The sequence below is a fragment of the Phyllostomus hastatus genome, unplaced genomic scaffold (assembly GCF_019186645.2).
Source record: "Phyllostomus hastatus isolate PE091 unplaced genomic scaffold, TTU_PhHast_1.1 phas_contig_1162, whole genome shotgun sequence".
NCBI lineage: Eukaryota > Metazoa > Chordata > Mammalia > Chiroptera > Phyllostomidae > Phyllostomus > Phyllostomus hastatus.
Window position 1 is genome coordinate 1,534,435 of NW_025333537.1, and position 24,500 is coordinate 1,558,934.

Below are 24,500 nucleotides of genomic sequence, written 5' to 3' on the forward strand. Positions count from 1 at the left end.
ATAGGGGCACACAGAGGCAAGAGCTAAAAAAACAGAAAGGTTCCTGCTTTGAGCATCTGGACCCAGCCATACCTGAAGCCACTACACCTGTGGACTTCTCATTTCTGTCACAGATTTTCCTTTTTACTTGAACAAGTTGAAGTTGGTGTCCACCACCTTCAGAAAGAGTTCTGACTCCCAAATGACCTGGCTGACCCAAACAGAGCCAGAGGGGGAATCGGAGTCTGGCTGTCTGCAAAGTCGGTGACGCCTCAGAAATTTCTCTTGCATGGGAATTTTGGGGGGCTTTTTGGCAGAAAGAGGAGAGGGAAATAAGGCTCCAGCATTGCTGGAGAAAAAAAATAAGGACTGATGAAAGGAGTGTTGTGCATTCTTGCAAAGAACACAGTAGAGCAGTATCTGCATATTTATCCTCAAGACATCCAGGGGACAGCCAGGAGGCTGAGGAGGAGGCAGGGCTGAAGTCCTCCAGTTATACATGGAGGCATTAAACTTTAAAGACACCCTCTTGGTGCCTTCAGGTTGATGAGGCTCAGGCTTGCTCAGATTACATGAGAACAGCATCTCACTGACAACTGTCCCACAGCGTACCTGGCTATCTGCAAGGTGGTGAGCTCCCTGTCACTAGAGGTGTGTAAGCAGATACAGTGAGAGGGGGCACTAGGCTAGAACAGCATTTTTCAGTGGTCCACAGACTACCAGCCCATAATCACTTGGAATTTCTCTTACTCAAGCAGGGCCACTAGGAAGCCATCCAGGAACCAGCAGGGTTGGCTGTCCCCCCACCCCCCATGGTGATTCTGATGCACATGAAAATGTGAAACTCTCCAGTTACATCGGCACTTCTCGGACTTAAAAGTACACACGTGATCTTGGGATCTTGTTAAATGCAGATTCTGCGTCAGCAGGTCCGGGATGAGGGGCTGAGAATCTGCTCAGGTGATAATGTTTCCGCAGACCACACACTGAAAGCCAGGGCTTTGAAGGCTTCAGAAACTTAAATGCAGCCCCCACCCCTGATGTGCCTATGGCTGAAGACTGACCACCCCCTGGGACAGAGACCCAGCAGGCTGGGCCGAGGGGGAAACAAAACCATTCTTGTAAGCAGGCTAGGTAGTTCCAAAGAGCTCAAAGCTCTATGTGCAAGGAAAGAGCTGACCTGGGGATTTAACTTCATACAATAAAGCAGTGTGTCACTCAGTGAGCATGACCATGTGCCAGGTACCACCTGTTGTCCACTTCAAACCTTCATCTGAACTTTCCTTACAGTGGCCCCCTAAAGTAAGCATCTCTGTCCCCATTTGGTGGAGGAGCAAACCGAGGTATGTGTGGCTGTCATTAAGCATTATTTCTGGTTCCGCCTTCGAGGAACAAGAGAACTGCACTTCCCGGCCCCTCGTGAAGAGGTATGAATGGAAATAACAGGCGCTTCATTCGGGCTGGAGCACTGAGTTGCTGGTTAAGAGTCCCCACCCCACCAGCCTCCTTTCCCTTGTCACTGTGATTGGCAGTATTCAAGGGTGGGGGGCTTTAAGGTGGAGAAAGAAGAGTCCCCACCTGACCTGTAACAGACAGGTGGCTTGCATGACAAGTCACCCTTAGCTGTAATAGCCCCTGAGATCGCAGGACTGCTTGTTGTTGTGCCACACCTTGCGTATCCTGACTGACGCACGTCAGGAAGCCCCAACAGCCAGGACTTGATGAGGGTACGACTGAACCCAGCCTTGGATGATCCCACAGCTTCTGAAGTCAGTGCAAGGCAAGCAATCGGGACCTCCAAATCTTTGGTCAATCCTCCCATTTCCTCCTCCCACAGCTCAAGCCCCTCCTACCTCTCATGGTTGCAGCCATTGGTTGAGCTGCCATCAGCCGAGCCACTCTGTGAACAGGATGAGCAAGAGGATTTGTGGGGGCTGGGCTGCCAAAGGGGTGGCAGGTTGCTCACGGAGACATCCATCAGGTCCTGGGGCACTGGGGTGGGCAGAAGAGGCGGAGGAAAGGCTCTGGGTGAGCCTATGTGGGCTACAGACACCTCACCCCAACACACGCAGCTCACTCCTAAGCCAGCACAGAGATAGAAAAAGGCCCTGCACGTCACAGTAGGAAACAGCGACCCCAATCACTGTCTGAGCCAAGTCCTTGAGCCCGCCTGATCCAGTGAAAGCCTCCACCAAGATTTGGGGCCCCCAGCAAACAGACAGAGCTGATGACAGTGCAGAGACAGAGGAAGAAAACACGGAGAGACCAGAGCCACGGAAGCAGGCCCCATCCCCAGAGCAGTCCAAGCCTCACGCCATGTTGTCACTCAGCTACCCTCACAGGGGGCGGAGCCGAAGGAAGGGGCCCCACCCGGGGTTTCGGGGGAAGGTGGACAGGCTCCAGTCCCCACAGGTAGACTTGCTGGTTGACAGAGTCTCTGCTGGCGGGACAGAGGGAGCCCGACCCATCTGATGAGAGAGGGCTGCGAGGGCAGGGACCAGTGGAGTCCTCCAGGGAGGCGGGTGCCTGCACTGTCCATGGTCCTGAACCGAACAGCGGCTCCACCAACCAGCCTCAGGCAGGCTAGAGACCCCCCACCATCATGAAGGAGACTTGTTACAGAGTCCTAAGCCTGCATCCCACCCCTGACCCACTGAATTAAAACCCTCTGGCGCTACAGCCCTCGAGCCTGTGTCCCAGAAACCACTCTGATAGAGCAGCCGCACTGGAGCACCAATGAGGCACGACGGCTCTCCCAACTCCTGGTGATTCCTGACCAGCTGGCCCCAGGACACAGCCCTCAGTTTCCCTCCCCGCTTTCTCTCCCGGCTCCGGGAAACCGCAGCGTCTGCGATGCTGCAGAACAAACATACTGGTGATGTGGACACAACAATGTCCATGGCTAACTTGCTGGCCTCTTGGCAGATTGAGACAGGTGCAAAAAAATCATCTTCTCTAGCACAGGGCTCGGGAAACATTCTATGCATAAGGCCAGGAGGAGAATATTTTTGGACTTGTGAGCCACTTGGCTGCTATCGTGACCCCTCTGCCCTGTGGTCACAGTGCAAATGCAGCCGTGAACACAATGTAAACAAGTGAGCGTGGGTGTGTTCCAATAAAACTTTACTTATGGGCACTGGGATGTGAGTGTCATACCATTTTCACCTGTCACAAAATGTATTTTGCTTTTGATTTTTTTCAAAAATCAAAACCTGCAGAGAAAGACCAGCAAGTCCTTTATGTTCTAGAAAAAACGGCCCCAGTTCTTCGTCCATCTCAGGGAAACGCTGATCAGCTGTGCCCAGCCCTTCCCCCCATAGGCATCACCAGGGGATCCCTTCCCTACTGAACCCGTGACGCTCCGCGCTGCCTCCTGCAGGGCACAGGCGGGACCGCACAAGGGCAGTGGGTTGTCTCCCGCCTCCATCTCCACTGGGACCAGCGCTCAAATGACAACATGGCAGAGGTGGCCGGCACCCAGCCCCAGGGGTGGGGGATCCAGACATTACTGGGGGGCTGCTGCTTCAAGCCCGGCGTGGGGAGGGTGGAGTCCCGTCTGGTTTGCGTGCACTGACTGTCCCTGGCCACCACCAGCATGGACCGGCCCACGGGAACCACCATCCAGGCAGGGCCCACGGAGACGGGGGACGTGCTGCCCAGGGGGCCGGCAACAACTTGAGACACAAAGCAGAAAGCATCGGTGAGCTGGAAGGTCCGAGGTGGGCAGAACGCTGGAACGACTGGAAGGAGCAGTTCCCGGGGGCTGAACCTCTCCCCTGCCCGGCCCCCCACGGCTCCCAGTATCGTGTGGGAGCGGAGGAAGAACGAACAGGGACATCCGTGAAGCGCCTCCTCTGTGCCGGGGGCAATGCCGGACAGAGGAGTGCCTTATCACCCGAACGACCCAGCCAGGGACGCCCTTCTCCCAGTTTGTAGAGGGGAAAACCGAGGCTCGGAGGGACGCACAACCTACTCGGCCAAGGCTCCCCGGCAGGAACTGGCATGGCCGGTCTTTTTGACTGAAGTCCCCGCTCTCTCTTCCCACTGACCACAGCTACAGCTTACTGAGCGTGAGGCACAACCCCTTTCACAGGTCAGGAAACTGAGGCCCAGAGTATTTAAGCAGCATGCCCAAGACCACCCAGCTGGTAAGTGGTGGAGCCGAGATTCCAACCCAGGGGATGAGACCCGGAGATCCTGTCCCCTGGACAGCTGGGGCGCCATCCCCTGGGGGGCCTCTGGGAGCCAGGCAGAACACATTTCCCAGTTTTCTCCCCTGAGGGGGAGGGAGCTGGGCACTGGCTGGGGGCTGCCCCAGGGAGCACCGACTCCCTGGCACTGCTCTGTGCCCCAGCCATGGGCAGAGGAACCCAGGTGGCCAGAGGAACCCCTCAGGCACAGAGACCCTGAGTCTGGAGCTGGCAGGGGGGTGGCGTGCACAGCAGGGCAGGGGTGGGCACAGCTGGCATCTCCCCACTGGCATGTGCAGGCCACAGAGGCTAATGTTGATCTTCCCCAAATAAGGGTACCCAGCACCCAGCCCAGCTTCCAGCAAGAGCCTACACGTCATTGGTTGGGGGATGAGCCCCTGCGGAGCGAGTTTTCGGGGAAGGTGGCCCCAGGGCCATCGGGTCCTCATGAATACATCAGCTCTCTGGTGGGACTGTGAGCCAATGGGCAGCCTGGGGAGGCTCCAGACCCCGATTCTGGGCGGGAATGGACATGGTGACGAATGCTTCAGGACACTCTGCTGCTCTTACTGACGCAGCAACGTGAGACCCTGCTCCCACCCGGCCACGGATGGAAACACACGAACTCAGCCACGGAAGACCGCACTGTCTGCACCCCCGTCCACCTCAGCGGCAGATGAGGGAGGGAGTACTAAGCGTCCGGGCACACTGCCTTCGACCTTGCCGGGAAGGACGTCTGCCCCTCACTGCCCGGCCGAGGCCTCTGAAGCAAAGGGAAGCTCAGAGCCGTCACCCATCCAATGGGATCACGGGGGCCCCAGAGAGTTAAAGAACATGAGTTAACGGAAAGAACCTATAACGTAACACTGATTTGTTTAACAGACGTCCATACGGTGCCTCATACATGCCCGCCTCCTTCCAAGAACTCTTCAAGTATTAATTTACTTACTCCCAATGACAGCCCACGGCGATGGTAATCTTAACAGCAACAGTCTCTGCTTATTAGGCGTCTGTTTCACAGCGGTCACCGGCAAATTGTCGGGATGTATTAATAACCATCACCTCCCGTGCTAGTGCCGAGTGCTTTGCTTCGCTCTGCTGTTCTGTCACTTACTGAGTGCCTACTGCATGCAAGGCCTTATTCTACAGGCTGTACACTGATCACCGCAGCACCTCATTGAACCCTTACAACACGTTAAAGTACAATAACTCAGCAGCAGCTAACATGTGAGCGTTCTCTGTGCCAAGTGCCTTATCTCATTTAATCCTCCCGAAGGCCCTATGAAGTAGGGCCTTTTTACAGATGGTGAAACTGAGGCCCCGAGTTGAAGTGACTTGCCCAAGTTCAACCAGGATTCCAGAGCCCACGTCCCCACCTCTACCCCAGGCACCTCCCGGCCAGCGGCACTGGCATCGTTGTCAGCTAGGTAGAGAGTGGTTATTTGCTCTCATCTGTCTGGGGGAAAACCGAAGCTGCCAAGACATAAACGTCCTGATTCCAGGCCCCTGCAGGTCCCAGAATCCAGACCTCCGGCCCCCTACTTGCAAAGGCCTCAGTCAGTTTCGGGACCAGCCGACAGGCGGCTCCCCGGGCGCAGGGGCAGGGCGGGGCGGCTCACCGAACTCCGACTGCAGGCTGGGGTACACGATCCTGAACACGTAGTCCGTGGCCTCGTCGTCTTCCTTGTCCGAGGACGTGGACTCGGCGGAGCCCTGAGGACTTCGCTTGCGCAGTTTCGGGAAGACCTTGCCCTGAAAGGACACGTCCCAGTGCACAGTCCCTGGGACGCACCCACCCCCAGCGGCACGGCCCGAGGGTCTCCATGGGGCACGCATGAACCCACAGAGCCCCGTGAGGGCCCGTGGGCAAGAAGGACCACTGCCCACGGCTGCCCCCCCCCCGCCCCGGTGACTATGCCCTTTGCCCCCACGATCACTCACCTTCCCCCGCTGAGACCAGAGCGGCGGGTCCAGCTGCCCGTGCGGGAGCAGCCCGTTCTCCAGGCACGAGAGGAACTGCAGGAGGTGCCCTCCCTTGGGGAAGTGGAAGGGCGGCCTCTGGATGCCATCCTGGCTGACCAGCACCACCGTCCCGCCGCTGTCCACTGCCACCACGAGCCGGCACAGAAGACCCAGCAGGGAGTCACTAGGAGGCATGGTGACGGGCCCTCCCGGCAGACACCCCCCTGCCCCCGCCCCCAGGCATGCCGAGCCAGACACGCGAACCTGCTCTGAGGCTCTGGCAAAGGCCCGGACCAAGGCCAGGGGCAGTTTCAGCTCCCCGGAGTCCCTTCCATCCCACCCACTGGGGGCTGACTGGGGGCTATAGGATGCGGTCAGGAGGAGCGTGGCTGGCCTCCCCTCGGCCACCCACCAACGCCCCCAAACACCCCGTGCCCCTCAAGCACCCTCTACGGATCTGCCTGATCTGTTCTTGTATAGAGGCTTTCAGATCTACCCCTCCTCAGGGCAGAGGGTAACTGCCGCTCGCCTGTACGGAGCACTTACTGGATATAATAAGCACATCGCGTTAAAGGCGGCATCTTACTGTAGTACTCAAAACCTAAGACATGTTACTGCCTATTTTACAAATGATAAAGCTAAGGCTCAGAGAGGTTATGTATCTTGCCAAGAGTCACACAGCTAGTAAGTGGCAGGGCCTGGATTCGAACCCAGGTCTATCCCATTAAATATGCTTAAATGTTTTCTGCCTTGGTGGGCCACAGGAGCCCTTGTTTTCCAAAGCTGGATGAGTCTTTGCTTGTTATGAATGTCCCTTCTTTTAGCTTTAAAGGGGGACTCTAGTTATTCATCCCAGTCTGCAGAGCACTGACTTTGGAGTGACAAAGACCCGGGTTCAAGTCCAGGCTCTGGGACTTAGAGGCTGTGTGTCTGTGTGCCACGCTGCTTCCTCCCCTGGGGACTGGGAATGACAGGGCCCCTATCACCGGACTGTTGTGTTAACTAAATAACGAGCATGTAAATTTTCAGAACCACACCTGGCGCTCACAAGCACTGAGTAATAGCAACCAACACCCCAGGGGTTTGACACTGAGCCCCTATACACATCGCTTGGTCCTCACAGTCACCCCACTGAGAGGAGACTGAGGCTCAGAGAGAAGCCCCTTGTCGGAGGCTGCCTGGGCAACGAGGGGGTGAGGCAGGCAGGAGGCCCAGATGGAAGGCCCCAGCCCTGTGCTCCCCGCGGCGGTCCCTACCTTGCTGGTGGCAGTGCAGATAGACGATCTCCTCCAGGCGGATGGTCATGGCGTAGTCCCAGTAGACGCTGAAAGGGGAGGGAGGGGTGGGCCTGCAGGATGTCTGCCCACTTCATGGTGGGCAGGGCCCAGGGGGCCTGAGGACCACACCCAGGGGCTCCTCTACCCTTCCCACCAGGACCCGCTTGTCCCTAACATGTGTTATCACAGTCTTCCCAGACCCTATGTCCCCTTCTTCAGTCCCAACTTTCTAAGGACTCCCTCCTCCACTGCCCCTAGTCCAAGTGGCTGAGGCCCCACCTCACACACCCTCCACCCCGAACTCCAGGAACAGCCACCTGACAAAGGACTGATCAATCAGCACATTCCACTGCTCTGGCTACAGTGATTGGTTCAGGGGTGGCCCTGTGACACAAGCAGAACCAATAAGATTCAATTATTGGATTTATGTTAAAATTACTGGTGAGACAGGCTCCTTTCTGCTGGGAGAGTGGTGGTCAGGATGCTAGCAGCCTGGAGATGTGAGGGGGACAAGAAAAAGCCTGCCTGAGAGTGGTGTCAACAAGCCAGGGCAGCGGAGGCAAGAGATGGAATGCGTCCGAGTCTTCCTCATTCGAGTCCCTGGATCCAGCCCTTCCTGAAGCTGCCGCCCCGAGATTTTTCAGTTCACATGCACAAATGCTTAAGTCAGCTTGAGTTTGGTTTTCTGCCACTGGTGTCTGAGTCTTGACTGACTCTGACCCTGACTTCAGGCCCCTCTATGTGCATGGGCAGGAGTCAGGATAGCCACTCAACAGCCTCGACTTCACGGGTCCCAGCAGTGTGACTTGAAGGCTTCGCTGAGCTTCAGTTTCCTCCTCTGAAAGTGGGGATGATGAGAATACCCCCTGCACAGTGTTGCTGTGGGGGTTCAATGGAATCAAGTGTTTGGATGGTCTCGACACGGCACTGACGCCTTAAAAAAGTACTTGGCCAATGGTCCCTGTGATTTACTCAAGGTTTGCCATTTTCAGCTCAAAGCCTACTGCTATCTTGAAACAGATTGTTTTTCCCCTCTGAACACAATGGGAGGTGGGGCCACAGGAACTTGGGCTTGGTGGCAGCCACAGGAAGGCACTGCTCAGGTCTCCTTAACTCAACCCCGCTGTGGGGCGCAGAGCTGACCAGCGTCTCCAGAGGCCACCCCTCTGGGTGCACCGCCAGCTCTGTGCCAAGGCCATACTTCCTCCCAGCTAGGACAGAGTGCGCACACATGCCAGTGTCGGCCTATTCCTGAGCGACAGGGGACTCTGGCCAAACGTCCTCAGAACTGCACTGTGTCTGAGGCTCTTATTGCCCAGCCCCCCTCCCTCGCACTCCTCCCTCGCAGGGTCGACAGAACACAAGACTAGAGCTCTGGCTGGGCCCCTTGAAAAGAGTCCCACTCTACTGAGACACAGATCTACAGATGAGATCCTGTGACGTCTGCCTGCTGCTGCAGGGTGCTATGCGGAGGGGAGGGGAAGTGGATGGCTGTTAGGGATGGGTGATGGGTACTCAAGTCCTGCCTGCTGTTATGTTGGAAACTCTCACAGCCAAACGTTTTTGAGAAAGACCATGTAAAGGGAAAATGAGGCCAGATGTGGGTGCAGAGCAGCAGACTCCAGGGCTTCTCCTCCCCACCAGCTAGCTACCAAGACTCCTCAGGCTGAACTAATCGGGCTGCCACACCTTTGCCCGGTGGCGTCCCTTTGTCATTCCTAAAACCGTCTCTAATTGTGCTGGGGCACGGGGCATTGCGGCAGGGAATTCCCAGCCCCAAGTTCCTTTGGAGCAAAGCCTTGGCTGGGTCTCATAAATCCAGACTATCAGAAGAGACAGCCCTGGACCAGATGCCCACCAACCGACACCTCCTGCCTCCCTTTTGCATAGAGGGATGGGGAAGTTGGCAGCAGACGGCGGAATATTTGCCAATTTGGGGCTTGTGCAATCTTTGTTAAGATATTTCTGGGTTGTCTTTTGGCCAGGATCTGCCTGACTCCCACACCCTGAGATTCTTCCAGTCGGTTTCCGGATGGTCCCCAGTCCGTCAGTGACCCGTGAGGCCACCGCCACAGGGAGGCTGGGCCAAGTGGCTGCAACCACCAGAGGGAGCAGCGGGTAGGGTCAGGGCCCAGGGGACAGGGCCCAAAGGTCCCTGTGCTGAGGGAGGGGGAGGGACCTGGCGCCCCACCTCTTCTCATAGTCCAGGTCTCCCACAGACCCATTCATCAGCTGGTTGGGCGTCCACTTCAAGGTCATGACGTCGGCGGTCTGGTGCAGGGACAGGTATCCCGGGACGGCCTCCATGTCGTCTCTCTGTGGAGACAGAAGGACTCAGGCTTGGTCGTAGGGTCGGAGCCCACAGTGAACATGACCGGAACCCGGAGGTCGGTCACTCCCTCCAAGCCACGGTCATCTGGAAGACCCCAAGCCTCCTTCTAAGCGGCCATGCTAAGCAGAGCCGTTTGCAGCCAACCACCCAGGATGGGCTCTCGAGGTCCAGCTGTGACAGCTGCCGCCCCCCACACTCTGACGCTCACGCTTCCCTTCTGAGGCCCCGGGTCCTGCTGCAAGGGTGGGGTGGGGGGTCCTTCAGAACCAGGAAGGAGCTCTGTCCCTCTCAACATCCCCCTTTCGGAAGCAGGAGACCGTCATCTGCCATCATTTTAGTCAGTCCTCCAGGAGAAAAAGTGTGGCAGCTGAGAGCTACCTCCCACTCCCCGGACATGACCCAGAAGCCCCTCCCTGAGTATCCCCACCACACTCCCGCCCAGCAGCCTGGCCCTCCATCTCCCCAATCTGCCTGCAGTTTCTCACCTGCTCTCCTGTATCCCAAGTGGTGGGGGGTGGGGCTGGTGGAGAGGGGTGTTTTCAAGCCTCACCCACAGAGGTGACAGCCCCTCCACCAAATTCACCTCAGCATTTGGAGACACACGGACGGAGCAGCTGGTGTGCACCCAGCCTGGTTCGGGGTCCCACACACTGTCTCAGTCTCACCACCCAAGCCCGCAGCCCCGGCAGAGAGCACGGTGCAGTCTTCCACCCACTGTCAGTTCACATCTTAATGCACCTGGAATGAGGATGCCTCTTACCATCAGCAGTGTCGAACCGCTGTGACATTGTCATTGTCTGACCTCCCTCGAACTGGGTCACAGCTGTTCATACTGTCACTTCCCTTAAGTTTGGTGCATGGGGGTCACTGCGCATGCGCAGCGCGGGTGCTATTCAAAACGTCTTCAGAAAGACTACCCTGCAATCCAGCTTCAAATCGAATAGTTACTGTGTGTGTGTGTGTGTGTGTGTGTGTGTGTGTGTGTGTGTAAAGGCTGGGACCTGCAGGGACACCCTCAATACGAGATTTTTGGGAAAATCAACAACCAAGTGCAATACCTGCAAGAAATGCCGCACCTCCTGTGCTCTGGGTCAGAGATCAGCAAACTCTTTTTAAAGGGCCAGGCAGAGAATGCTTCTGGCTTTGTGGGCAATACAGGCTCAGATGCTGCCACTCAATGCGGCCAGTGCAGCGCCAAAGCAGCCACACACAGTATGTAAACTGGGGGGTGTGGCTGGGTTCCAACAAAACTTCATGAAAACAGGCGCAGGGCTGAGTTTGGCCCACGGGCTATAGTTTGTTGACCCTTTCTCTTGATGGAACAGAAAATGATACTTGGTGGAAAAATAAGGACAATGGCTCCAAAAGTCAGGGAGTGATACAGAAAACTAGATCCTGAAAGATAGTGTTAGGACTGTCTTTAAAAAAAAAAAAAGATTTTATTTATCTATTTTTAGAGGGGGGGAGGGAGGGAGAAAGAGAGGGAGAGAAACATCATCATGTGAGAGAAACAGTTGCCTCTCGCACACCCCCAATGGGGGACCTGGCCCACAACCCAGGCATGTGGCCTGACTGGGAATCGAACCAGTGACTTTTCAGTGCACAGGCTGGCGCTCAATCCACTGAGCCACACCAGCCAGGGCAGTTTTAGGACTGTCTTAACTGATGTATCTCAATTATATTTTCCTTTGTATACACTTACAAGAGTAATGTTATTATTTTAAGAAACCATATCCAAATACATCTCAAAGAGCTCTTCCAAAAAGTACAAAATAAAATTTTCAAGTAGTGAGAGAAACATTGCATGTAATTTAATCTAATTTTAAATTCCTGATGGCTATGTTTAAGAATGTTCTATCTTAAATCCACGGCTTCTTAGGTCTCAGGAAACAGGGTCTTGCACCCATGAGATCGGGCACTGATGCTCAGACAGAGGCGTGACCTGCCCAGGGACACCAGTGATCGAGACCGTGACCATAGAGCTGAAGTGGTGGGCAGCTCTCCCCCCACTTCCTCTCAGTGGAGCCCAAACGCTACACTGACCCCGAGGTTCCCGGGGAGGGGACAGCCCACGAGATACCCCGTGAGGGTGGCGGCTCCTTGTGCCTGCTCATCTCCCATCCCCGGGGCCTGGCCCAGTGCGGCAGCACAAGGGGTGACTGGAAAGTGGCAGAGACCCTGGCACCAGCCAGCCAGACTTCGAATAATAACTCCATCCCTTGCCCCACCTGCGGGGGCTCAGCGTTACCATTTATGATAACAGCATCGGCCTCAGATGGCTGTGGTGAGGTTTAAATGAGCTGATGCAATTAAAAGCATTTAGCACGGTGCCTGACACATAGAAAGTGCTTAATAAATATCAGCCGTGAGGATGTTTATTTTGATATCCTAAGCATCTAGCACTTAGCAGGCTCCGTATAAATGTTTGCTGAATGAGTGAAGAATAACAAGAGAGAACGAAGGGACAGACAGCTGAGAGAACAGGTAGATGGACAGTTGGACTGGAAAATAAACGGGCAAATGGGTGGATGGATGGGCAAATGGATATAAACACAGGCAGATGGGTGAAGGGATGGTGGGAAAGGCAGGAACAGGGCATGGTGGACACAGAGACTGGAAGAGAAGTGGCTGGCTGGCTGGCTGGCTGGCTGGCTGGAGATACTGATGGATGGGTGGATGCACGGGCGGACTCGGTGACGGGAAACACTGGCATGTGGATGAATGAAAGGGTGCACGGAAATCCTGGCATATGGAGAACGAATGGATGGAGGAGATGTTGGCAGATGAACCAATAGATGGGTGAGTAGGTGAATGGATGGATGAGTGAATGAATGAGCAGCACGGAGCCAAAGGGAACTTCTCTATAACACGGAGCCAGACCCCGGGTGGGAGGTCTGGGCCCAGGACGAGCTCTCACCGGCTGAACGAGAACGTTGTTCTTGCCATACAGCAGGGTGGCCCGGGAGTTCTGGTGCAGGGACTCCACGTAGTCACGGGCGGAGAGGGACGGGCGGTCATCCATGCTGCCGCTCGAGTGCCTCTTCTGGATCTGGCAGCGTGAGCGGAGGGAGAGAATGAGGCCTGGGGGGACCTCCAATGCCCCACTCCATCCTCTGTCCACACGCCAAGCCGGGAACTCAGCCTGACTCCCCGCACAGGGTCCCAGTGCCTACCCCACTCACACAGAGGGCTGGACGCTTGGTGGGCGAGTCCTGTCGCAGGTGTGAGCTGTGGATGCGGTGCCTCTGGACGAGCTCGTCGGCGGAGGGATCGGTCCAGAAGTGATCCGCCGTCTTCATCTTGGTGTACTCCAGCGCACAGGGGCCCACTGCAGAGCAGACGGCCGCTGGCAACCCTCCGCCCCAGGAAGTCTACCCTCCCGTCTACCTCCGCATGGGCCCCTCACGCCACTGCCCCTCCCCTCCAGCCAGCCAGGAGGCCCCAGGGTCCTGCTAAGGAGACGCCAGCATAAGACACTGAGAGCAAGAGACAGGGAACAGGTAAGTTTTTATGGGGAGACTAGAAGGAGGGGAGAGAGGCCTTTAGGTGGTGCCCCGGGGGCCAAGATTAGAAGTTTAAAGGAAGCTCAGAGGACCAGACCACTCACCCAATAAAGATGCCAGGATGGGGCCATCCACGGGGTCCATCAGCAGCGCTTCCTTTTCATAGTATTTGCTAGCAAGAGACCAAAGAGCATGCAGGTTTGGAAGGTGACCAGCAGGTGGCGCACAATCCACTACGGCCTGGTGGTAAAGAGCAGGCAGCCTGGGTTCACACCCCCTCTTGTCAGGGGGTTACCTCTGTTAGCTTCAGCTGCCCCATCCGTAAAATGGGGATAATAGTGTATCTCCTGGGGCTGTCGAAGGACTTTGGAGGGAGACAATAGATGTGAGGCGCTTCATTTAGCACGGTGCTGGGCATGTTACTGCTTAATACAGGGCTGTAACAAAAGCCTTAATGAGGTAGCAGGAATAATCGTTATATAAGGCTGCTGAGGCCTGGCTGGTTCTGTCTGCTGCTACCACATCTCCCATTTCAGACAGGAAGTCATTTAGAGGCACAGATGATAGCTACCCTTCTAATGTTATTGAGGCAATAAAATGCTTTTTAGCTGTGGTTATCCCAAAGGCTGTATTAACAGGCCTTTCTGTCCAGATAACTCACACGGGCATTGCTGGGCTGGAACACTCAAAAACGCCCCCCGCCCCCCCAGCTTCTGACTCTTCAAAATAAGATGTGAAGCCATCAATCAATACTGCAATGTGCGGGCTGAATGATTTTGGTTTCTGTTTGAGTTGTACAGTGGTTTCTAAGTCTTGGCAAACTTTGCACAGTCTAGACGGTGGCAGAATTTAGCATTGGCAAGGACCTGGTCCTGACCTCCTGAGGGTTCTCAGCTCAGAGAGGGTAAGTAACTTGCTGGAGCCCAACGAAGGGACAGGAGGTTGGTACTGCTGTTCAAGTTATTACTGACTCCTTTTGACAGATTTATTCAGTAGGAGAACGCAAGGTCATACACCAGAAGCAGTCACTTCAGAGGGTGGGGGCAGAGACATGTTACAATGTACAAGACGGTGAAGAGATTTACTGGAGTCACTGAGCCTAGATTTCTTTCAGTTCCTCACCTGCCTCAGGGCCTTTACACTCACTGTTCCCTGCCCCCTTCACCTGGATAATGCCCACACGCCCTTCAACTGGAAGCTTAATTGACTGTCACACCCTCCAGGACACTTGCCACGACCACCTGGAGGAGATTAAACACCATCTTTAATCTCCTGTCTGTGCTTATAATTATCATTACTTGACTGTTTTCTCCGCTACAATAGGAGCATCACGTGGGGGACCTTGCTGTGTACTTTCACACCTGTTTTCCTTGCAAACAGGCCAAGAATAAAAGATGACGAGACCTACTGTGTGTGAAGATGTAGTCAAACAGACACTTCCATCTACCCAAAGATGGGGCGATTCTCAGATATTTCTCTCTCTCCTTCTCTGGCCGAGAAGAGGGGCTGGCTGTGAGGGGTCTCAGAGCAGACTCCTCGAGGGCTCCCCACTGCTCCCGGCACAGCACCATAGGTGAGACCGGTGTACTGTGACACCTGGGTTAGTGCCTGGCTCACAGTATCGCAGGAGGCCCTCACACACTGGTTAGATGAATACACGGACGAGTGCTTGCCAGCAGGACTGCTTCTATAAAACCGCTACATCAGGTAATTCTGAGCCAGGAGAGGAAATGCAGAAAGAGTCCCCCTGCACTTCCCAGATGCTAGGTGCTAGCTAGCTGCTCTTTTTTAAAAATATACATCTTATTGATTATGCTATTGCAGTTGTCCCATCCCCCCCCTTTACTCCCCTCTGCCCTGCACACCCCTTCCCACCCACATTCCCCCCATGGGGTTCATGTCCATGGGTCGTACATATAAGTTCTTCGGCTTCTACATTTCCCATACTATTCTTACCCTCCCCCTATCTATTTTCTCCCTACCATCTATGCTACTTATTCTCTGTACCTTTTCCCCCTCTCTCCTCCTCCCACTCCCCCGCTGATTACCCTCCATGTGATCTCCATTTCTGTGGTTCTGTTCCTGTTCTAGTTGTTTGCTGTTTGTTTCTGTTTTGTTTTTTTAGGTTCAGTTGTTAATAGCTGTGTTTGTTGTCATTTTACTGTTCATATTTTTGAAATGTTAAAGGGACTTATCTAAGAAAAAGAAGGTCAAAAACGTGGCCAACCCCTCTTCTCATCCCTCTTGGGTGTGGCAGCAATCCCTGTCCTGTTCACCGAGAAAGAAAACAGGCGCAGAGAAACCGAGTGATTTCCCTCCGGCCACGTGGTTAGCGAGGAGACTGTGGGCTTAATTCACTGGAGAAGGGAGATCACCCAGATCTCAAGACCTCATACCCCACTCCAAATGCGAAGACTCTCCATTGCTATTAAACAACGGAATATTCCCAAGGGTCTAAGCTAGGCTAGTTCAGATTCAAATATCCATGTGCAAGGGGGGTGCAACTCCCAAGACTGCCAGCAGATGGAGGCAGAGGGCACCCAGCTCACCTGCTGTTTTCCACAAGGTAATGCACAATTTTGTCCAGGACCTTCTCAAACAAGGCCGTGCGGATCCACAGGTGCTTGATGGCAAGTGGGGACAGGTTGGGCAGTTTGGGCAGCTTCCGCACATTCTCCTGGAGGCCCTGGATCTGGTTTCGCCTTTAAGTAAAGAAAAGAACATATTCACAAAACGGAAAATCGAACAAGGGCAATATGCAAATGGAACAAAATGTTCAACTTCTCTAGGAAATAAAGAAGTGGCAACTAAAACAAACTATGTTGCTCCTGGAAAATGGGCAAACAGTTGAAAAAAATAATACCCAGTGAGCTTGAAGGTGCGGTGAAACAGACAATTTCACACACCGTTGGTGGGTAAGCCAGAATCCCCTACTGGTATTTCTCTCAATACCTACCTACCCACCTGTCTATCTGCTGGAAAGGAGTGCTGGTCATGGAGACTCTTGGCCTATCGGTCCTTCAGTGGCTCCTGACTGCCCTTGAGATGACAGGCAGGGCGCTCCGTGACCTTTCTCCCTTTCTCCAGCTCACCTCTCCTTCCACCCCCATCCCTCTCCTTTTCGACCCATGATCCAGCCCAGCTGGATTCATAGATTTCCGCAGATCCCTAAGGCCATCAGGCTCCCACCTGAGGACTTTCCTGGAGCTGCTGCTGCTTCCTGCCTCCCCTCCCCACCGCACACTCACTCCTCCGGTCTGAGCGAGGACACCCCCTCCGGCAGGAAGCCCTCTCAGACCAGCCAGAGCTGGGGGAGGGGCCCTCCCAGTGCCCCTCAGACTCTGAAGCACAACTCCCTGCTCACCTTTCTGTCTTCCCCTCCACATGTGACCTGAAGGGCACAGGCTAAGTGTTCCAATTATTTTTTAAAATATGCTTCCCGAGACTCCACCAGGGGGCAGGAATGGTTCCTCTCCATGCCTGCATCTTGGGGCCAGGCACGGTGCCTGGCACGCAGGAGGGGCCCAGTACACATGTGCATGAATGAGTGACAGCATGAATGAGTGATGGCACTCCCACACCCCCGGCACAGGTGTCTCTAATGCCTCCGTTAACGAGTCACACCCAATGTTACGGAAGGCCCATGGAAACCCACCCCTTTAAGAACTTATTATCAGCAACACCTGGGAATTTAGCAGATGGACTGCAAGGCACCTGAGGACCAGGTGGCTGAGGATGCAGATACCAAGTGGGGGCTGGCAGGGCCCAGTCCAGAGCCCTGCCCATCATGCAGTTCTGGCCAGCAGCCCTGGGTGGGCCGGGCCTGAAGGAGGAGGAAAGGGCCATTTCTCATCTGGTGAAGGGGGGTGATCACCCATGGCAGACACGGCAAACACATGGCATGCACGCCTCTCTCCCTTTCCTTGCCCGTAACAGACATGGTTAATCAAGCCATGCACTCTTTCCCCAGAAGCCCAATCACAGCTTCTGAATTTTTTACAACACCATCCTCCAGGCAGCCACTAACATGCACTGGAGCTGAAACCTATCTGCCACCCCTGACCAGGCTCCAGGTTGGGGGATTGGCTGTGCAGTCAGGACTCTGGGAGGGACCCTGGCGGGAGGCGCTTATGGATACACACTCAGGCCAGGGGCCTCCCCCAGCACACACAATCAGCCTGGAAGACGAGGGAGCGGAGCCACGCCCCCACCCAGGAGCCGCCGCGGTGTGCTTCCACGCGAGGCCCCGTGACAGAGGCCACACGTGCTCCACAGCACTCCGCTCGTGCTGCCCGCAGAGCAGGGCTTGGCTCACTGCAGGCGCTCACTCATGTGACACTTGTTTCTCGGGCATTTACCAGGTGCTAGGCTCTCCCCGATGCTGGGGACACAATGGGGAGTAACACAGATGTAGTTGCCTGTCCTCATGGAGTTCAAAGAGGGGAGACAGACAACAATCAAGTAATAGCAAACAAATAAATAATTCCAGATGGTGATAACCACTGGGGAGAAAATAAACAAGGTGGTATGAAAGAGATGTGGGGTGAGGGCTGGAATGTACCCCTAGCTGGGGGAGGGCCTGGGTGATCACAAGGAACCAGCCGCGGAAGATGAGTGACGTGCACCAGGCGGAGGACACGCGTGCGCAAAGGCCCTGGGGTGGGGCTAAGGAGCAGGAAGGCCCGACCTTACAGAGCCTGGGAAGGAGCATGGCCTGCTGGGGGCGCTGCCCCAGCCTGCCCCCTGCTCTGCACTCACGCGTTCTCGATCAGCTGCTCCAGGTCCTGGACCTTGCGGCTCAGCTCCTCGGCGGGCGGGAAAGTCTTGCCCACCTTCATGAAGAGAGCCGCGATCTTGTTGCTGCGCAGGAAGCCAGCCGCCCGCCGCCGCAGCCCGTGCAGGACGCAGGCCTCCACAGCCGCTGTGGGGACACAACGGTCAGCGGGCCTTGCCTTGCCCATGCTCCCCATCACGCAGCTCGGCCAGAGTTCCAGTCACACGGGCACCGTGGAAAGTCAGGGGCCGCCCCAAATCACAGCCTTGTGATGACGTCACAGGGGAAGCACAGGCGCCTCCCCACCTTCCACCCCGGCGAAGGCGGGGAGAGAGCTCCTGTCCCACACAGCAGACTGGGAGCTCACTCTGGTCAAGGTTCATGAGACAGAGTGAAAACACGGTAAGAGTTCCTCCGCGCTGGGCCCCTGCAGGGTGTCAGACCAGCGTTCAGGCTTGCCTTGCCTAACAACCCATGACAGCCCGGGACGTGAGAGTCCTACTCAGCGTCATCTCACAGAGCAGTGCGCCGGCGCGAGCCCAGCCGGGGTCACGTGGTGCACAAGAGGAAGATTGGGAAGCTCTGGTTGAACTGCGTGTCTTAGTTTTCCGCTAGCAACGACGTCGTTCTGAATGCGTGTCCACGTGCTGCCTCGTGGCCCACGGACATCAGATATTCTGGGCGAGGAACTCTTATCTATCTTCATTTTTACACATGTACCAAGCAGCGTTCACTGGCTTATGTGACAGTAAGTTAACCAGCTATTTGGGCTTTGTACCCAAGGTCTGAGTCTGCTGCCGGCTCACAGGGACCAGGGACAAACGGTGCCCCGCGGAGGTCCGTCCAGCCCCGGTCGGTGCCACAGAATCTCTCTCCCCCAACAACTCCGATCGGAGTTGCCACTTTCTATGGCTGTAGGTCTTTAGGCGACAGGTATGTTAGCAAATCCTGAATGCATAGTATTGGCAGATAAAATTGCCCAGGTGAAAAAAGAGTATATATATATCCTCATATTTATACTTGTGTGTGTATGTGTAGCACACCACTGTCATATATATGTGTATATACAGATACACACATTTGTATGCATCTATATCTCTACGTATGCACACATACATACATACTTAAATAAACATATTTCACTCTAAAAAACAAGATCATGCCAAGTCCACCAACAAAGAAGTGGCAGAGGCGGGATTTGAACCCAGGTCCGCCTGGCTGCAAAGGGGCTCAACTGACACCAGTGGGCTCCAGGTCACGGTATGCGCTCAGCATGTCACCGGCCCATGGGTGGCGTCCCCAGCCATCTGGATGGAAGCCGATGGGCCTTTCCACACGGCCAACACCGTGAGAGGGAAATTATAGCATGCCCTTCATTACGGGACACTGCAGTCACAAATAAATAAACAGCTTTTTGGGGAGAAAAAAAGGAACTTGCCCACTTCTATGTAGACACTGATTATGAGCTGAGTCCTGCCTTCGGGGACACGCAGAACGCTCTCTCGCCGGTAGGAGCCTGCAGCCAGACCCTGGCAGTGCGGCTGTCTCTGCCCTTGAGAGCCCAGCTGGTTCAAGGGCAGGAGTCCGAGTCACTCTGAGCCCCGGTCCTGCCTCCTCTGCTGACCCAGCAGGACCAGTCCCTCAGGGCTGTCGGCAGCTCTGACTTAATTCCGTTTTGTTTTTTTTAATTCCCCATCCATCTCTTCCTTCACTTGGCAACAGCTACCAGCAGAGCGAAGAAAGGACTGGCAAGAATGACGGGGAGCCCGTTTCTCGGACGCAAGACCACCGTCACTGGGGGCGGGGCCTGTGCGAACTGAGCCTGAGGAGGGGGAGTCAGGCCTCCCCTGCTAACCACGGTGACCCCGTCACAGGTACAGAGGTCGTGCGTAACTTCTCCTCTAGGCTTTTCTGCATTTCCCAGCTCCCTAAAGAAGTCCCTTTGGAATCTGAAAAGAACTTCAGTTACAAAGCAAAAAAGGGGCCTGAGGACCCTTGCTCAGACACGCCGGTTCCCGAAGGCAGCCCCCAGAGGAAGAAGCCACTTTTCAAGGCCACGGGCCATGGACTCACCACAGAAGGAGATGATGTGGCTGCTGTCTTCATGGACGAACTTGCGTGTGACAGCCTCCTCCATGATCTGCTTCACCTGGAAGGCAGAGGCAGCTGGAGGGCATGCCCCGCCCCTGGGGCCTGCTGGGGCGTCTGGGACGACAGGTCCATGCCCACTTTCCTTCCACTCCCCTTCCCCTAGGTGCTCTGCGGGCCCACGGCCTGTGGTCTGAGGTAGCTCCACGCTGCACATTTTCCTGCGTTATTCTTTCAGGCTCTTCCCATGACACACTTCTTCTCGGGTGTGACACAAAACGTCATCTAAGGCAGCCCACCCCCCGCCCACCTCCATCCGCCCCCCGTCACAGCCTCCCTGCTACAGAATACTCACACATTCCCGTCCTGTGTGTCTCCTTACTGCCCGTCTCCCCTTCTAGAACACACACTCCCTGAGGGCAAGTTCACTGCTGTACCCGTGGAGCCTGGCACAGTGCCTGGTGCATACTAAGTGCTCAATAAATATTCCTAACTGAGCGGGTGAATGAGTGAGTGAAACAGGTGTGTAACAGAACCAGGAGGGTGTCGTGGGGAAGTTCAGCCCTGGAACCCGGCAGGCCTGGTTTCAGGCCCCTGCTCGGCGTTTACCAGCCGGGTCTGTGATCTTAGTTTGGGAGACGGAGGCTCGGGGAAGGGAGGCAGTGCGCCCAGGGAAGGGGATCCGGCCCGAGTGGAGACGGGATTCCTCCCGCCGGTCCGACTCCCAGCCTACGTGCTTCTCCTGCTGCAGGCGGTCACTCAGCAGACACTTCTCGAGACGGTCAAGATGGTCAGGAGGTTCTACCGCTGCCTAGCATCCATTCTCAGGAGCTCCAACAGCGGCTCGCATCCCTCCCACGACGGGGCTCTCACTCCTTTCGGAACTGGACTAGCTCCAAGGACAGGATGTCAGGAGGCAGCACAGAGGGGCTAAGAGCCCAGAGTGTGGAGTTGCTGACCTGGGTCCAACCCTTGGCCATTCGCTGCCTGCCTGGGCCTGGCCGGGTCACCCGTGTGTGAAACGGAGTGGGCGGTGTCAGCAGCCCTGCCTCACAGGGCTAACGTGGGGCTTGGATGAGACCGCGGAGACGCACCTGCACGTGCATCTGGCACCCAGCAGGGAGTCACACACAGTAGGGACCCGAGCTGACACTGTCACTGCCTGGCCCGCAGTGGGTGCTCCAAGTCAGCCCACCCCCCTCACCGCTGGGGCGGGGCTGCCCTGGCCCCACCCCTCCACCCCAGACCTCTGAGTATCTGCCCACCCCACCTCAGGCCCCACCCTGCTAACCTTCCGGAAACCAGCCTGTCTTCCCGCCATCCCTCCCTCAACCTGCAAATATTTAAACAGCATAAAAGGAGGATTAATCTCAGGACGGAGTCAGGCAGGGAAATCCTGGCCAGTGTGCCAAGTGGGAAGGGGGGTCCCCTGGGGCTTCCAGGGCCTGCCACCTGCCCACACCCAGGTGCCCTTGAGCTGCCCACCTGGAACCCTGCCAGGTTCCAAATCAACTTGCTGCTCCTCCCTGCCCCGCCCCCACTCTGTGTGTGTCCGTGTCTCCTAAACTGAGGGAGGAAATAGCGTGACCCAGTGCTTGGGGCCATTGTAAGGATTACAGAAAACAGGCAGAGGGCCCCAACAGGGCCCAGCATACAACGGGCACCGTGCAAAGGGAGACGCTGGTGCACTAAGAGAATGAACTGCCAGGCCCCGGTCACACGCCAGCTCTGCATTAGTTGGGTGACTTCGGGACTCAGTTTCCTCATCTGTGAAATGGGCACAGCCCCCGCACCACCTGTCGGGGCTGCTCTGTGGGAGTGCCATAAACACACGCACCAGGCTCAGACACGGGGCCAGGACCCAGACGGCCCCGTCTGAAATAGAGCATCCAGCTTTACGCTTGTCCTTGGAACTGACCACGGCCAATTTTCACTCCACACCCGTGGGTTTGTGCATTTCGTGTCTGCGTGCCCAGCGGAAAGGATCGGTTTGGGGGTCGCTCTGAGTATACTAACGATCCCAGCACAGACAGCAATGCTCGCTGCGCACAGTTCCGGGCGGCGGCCTAGCCCCTCTGACACCGGATCTCGTCTTCCCTGCGAGTAAGGCCTGGTTGGCCAACTTTTCTGTGAAGGGGCAGATGGCAACCACTTCAGGCTCTGAGCTAGCTAGGCTTGCCAGACTGAACACAGGATGCCCAGCGAGACCTAAACTTTGGATTCGTTTTTTAGTATAAGTATGGACCAAATGTTGCAACAAACACACATGAAAAGCTTACTTAGTGTTCTTCTGAAATTCAGGTTTCACCGGGCATTCTGAATTTTCATTTGCTACATAAACGCGGCAAACCTATCTTCAGGCCACATCCAGCCTACGTCGCAGTCTTGCTTTCACAATGCTTTAGGAATGGAAAATCCATCCGTGGCCCGGGGGCCGTCCTCAGACAGGCTGGGTCTGGCGCCTGGGCCCCCTGGCCTACGGCACTGGGCGCAGGGCCAGAGGCACACAGCAGCCCTAAATGAGTGTCATCGAGGCTGCCACCTGCTCCTCGCAGGCCTGCTGCCTCAGTCCTGACTCAGAGCGCCCCCGTCCTACCTGGGGTCTCAGGTGGGGGCCGCTGGCAGCACTGCTGGGTGAGTCATGCTGAGCCAGCTCTGGCCTGAGAGGGTGGCCCCCGGGCACCCTGAGGCTCACATTTGTGAGAAACTTGGCAGTGATGGGGACGGTTAAATTAGGATACCTGGAGCACCTTGGGTGGCTTTAAAAATAACTCTCAGCGTGGAAGAGAAGTGGGAGAAGGGAGGGATGACGCAAAGGCCCCTCGACAACCACTGGGGCAGGAGGGTGAGCTGAGGAGGGCCGTGCCATGCCGTGGCTGCCCCAGCTGCCAAGAACAAAACGTGCAGGCCTGCGCAGGCCAGCAGCTGGAGCCCTGCTTCAACTCCCTGATCCCTGAACACGGGCCCCAAAGGGGCTGTCACGGGCTCACCTCCTTGCCTTTGCTCACGTTGTGCCTTCTGCCAGGGGCCCCTCCAAGTACGCTCCAGCTGGCTAACCTCAACTCAGGCTTCAGCCAGGTGGCACCTCTTCCTGGGAGCCTTCCTAGACTACCCACACCCCAACCAGGAGTAAGCGTGCCTCTCCCACAGTCCTTTGTAACACCCGCCTTCCCAGCATTCATCACACGAACCGCAACTGTCGCTCACTCATTTAACATTTGTCAGCACCTCCTATGTGCCTGGCTCCAGGCGGCAATCAGATAGTGTCCCTGTCCTCATGGGGGTCACAGTCCAGCAAAATGTAAAGGCATTCATTAAGTAACTCACACGAGTGGATAATATCTGCAAAATGAGGCCAGTTCTCTGCAGCAGAAGAACTTGGCTCTGTGACAACAAATAACAATGGAACTGGTGGGGAGGAAGGTCGTGGCGGGCTTCCTGGAGGTGGTGATGCTCCAGATCTGGGGTAACAGTGAACTCTCTGGGTCTCGGGCTCCCCAGCTCCAGAGCAGAGGGAACACTGTCCCCGTGCGCCTGCCCCCACAGAGCCGCCTTGGGGCTCATGGAAGGAACAGGTGCGAGGACACGGTGGTGGGGACAAGCACTACATGAGAACAGCTGGTGGTTCTTTATTTTTTAAGTTGTCATGGGCGAGGCACGCAGGAGGTGAGAGCTGGGAGGGGCCCGAATAGAGCCGATGGCGGGTGGGCGACACAGGAATCGTGCAGGAAGCTCCAAAGCACAGACGCAGACAGACGTGGTCCGGCAGGGGTGGGGGGGTGGGGGGGGTGGGGGTGTGCTGCCGCCCTGCAAGCTGTGACTGTTTCCCTGGTGCGGCCCGATCTTCGCTCCTGCCAAATCCCAGCCCTTCCCCTCCCCACAGCCCCAGCTCTGGTCACATGTGCCCTTCTGTCTGTGTGACCCACGTGATGCCCCCCCTGGCCTTTGCTTGCACAGTCTCCTGCACCCGATATCCCCCCATTCCCACCTCCAGCTCCAGCTCTGGAAGCGCTACCCACTCCTCAGGACTGGGAGTCCTCGGCTTCACGCCCTCCTTAGGCCTCCAAAGTGGGGGTGACCCCTCCTCTTCTGAGCTGCTAGAGTGACGCCCACTGCATAGCTATGAGCGTCCGGTTCTGGGGTCTAGCTTCCAGAATTCAGACCCCAGGCCTCGCCCTCAGGCTCTGGGCAGATCAGGGTCCTTCTCTGAGCCTCAGCATTCCCTTCAGCAAGACGGGTGATACAGCACCAGCATGTGCCTTACAGCTGTAGGACAACGCACCGGAAGCACTGCACACAACAGCAGCCACACAGTAAGAAACTGATACTTTGTTTCATGTAACCACAACCAGCACGGATTTATAAAGGATTTATAAAGCGTTCACCGTGTGGTGG

The 24,500-nt window shown here is 55.9% G+C and overlaps 1 protein-coding gene across 5 annotated transcripts in view; it reads right to left on the reverse strand.

Moving 5' to 3' along the window:
- The window catches only part of SGSM1 (small G protein signaling modulator 1), a 58,028-nt gene that overhangs the window by 21,666 nt on the left and 11,862 nt on the right, over positions 1 to 24,500 (reverse strand). For 2 of the 5 annotated variants that reach the window (XM_045845135.1, XM_045845116.1), the window contains exons 3-14: positions 20,091 to 20,166; positions 18,002 to 18,164; positions 15,793 to 15,945; positions 13,348 to 13,415; positions 12,914 to 13,068; positions 12,658 to 12,789; positions 9,600 to 9,724; positions 7,388 to 7,455; positions 6,111 to 6,274; positions 5,789 to 5,921; positions 3,489 to 3,653; positions 1,833 to 1,971 (exon numbers count right to left, since the gene is read on the reverse strand). In XM_045845135.1, the coding sequence (XP_045701091.1) occupies positions 1,833 to 1,971; positions 3,489 to 3,653; positions 5,789 to 5,921; positions 6,111 to 6,274; positions 7,388 to 7,455; positions 9,600 to 9,724; positions 12,658 to 12,789; positions 12,914 to 13,068; positions 13,348 to 13,415; positions 15,793 to 15,945; positions 18,002 to 18,164; positions 20,091 to 20,166 (1,541 nt within the window). The remainder of the gene's footprint in view (positions 1 to 1,832; positions 1,972 to 3,488; positions 3,654 to 5,788; positions 5,922 to 6,110; positions 6,275 to 7,387; positions 7,456 to 9,599; positions 9,725 to 12,657; positions 12,790 to 12,913; positions 13,069 to 13,347; positions 13,416 to 15,792; positions 15,946 to 18,001; positions 18,165 to 20,090; positions 20,167 to 24,500) is intronic. The other 3 variants (XM_045845126.1, XM_045845153.1, XM_045845143.1) reach the window with 3 other exon arrangements.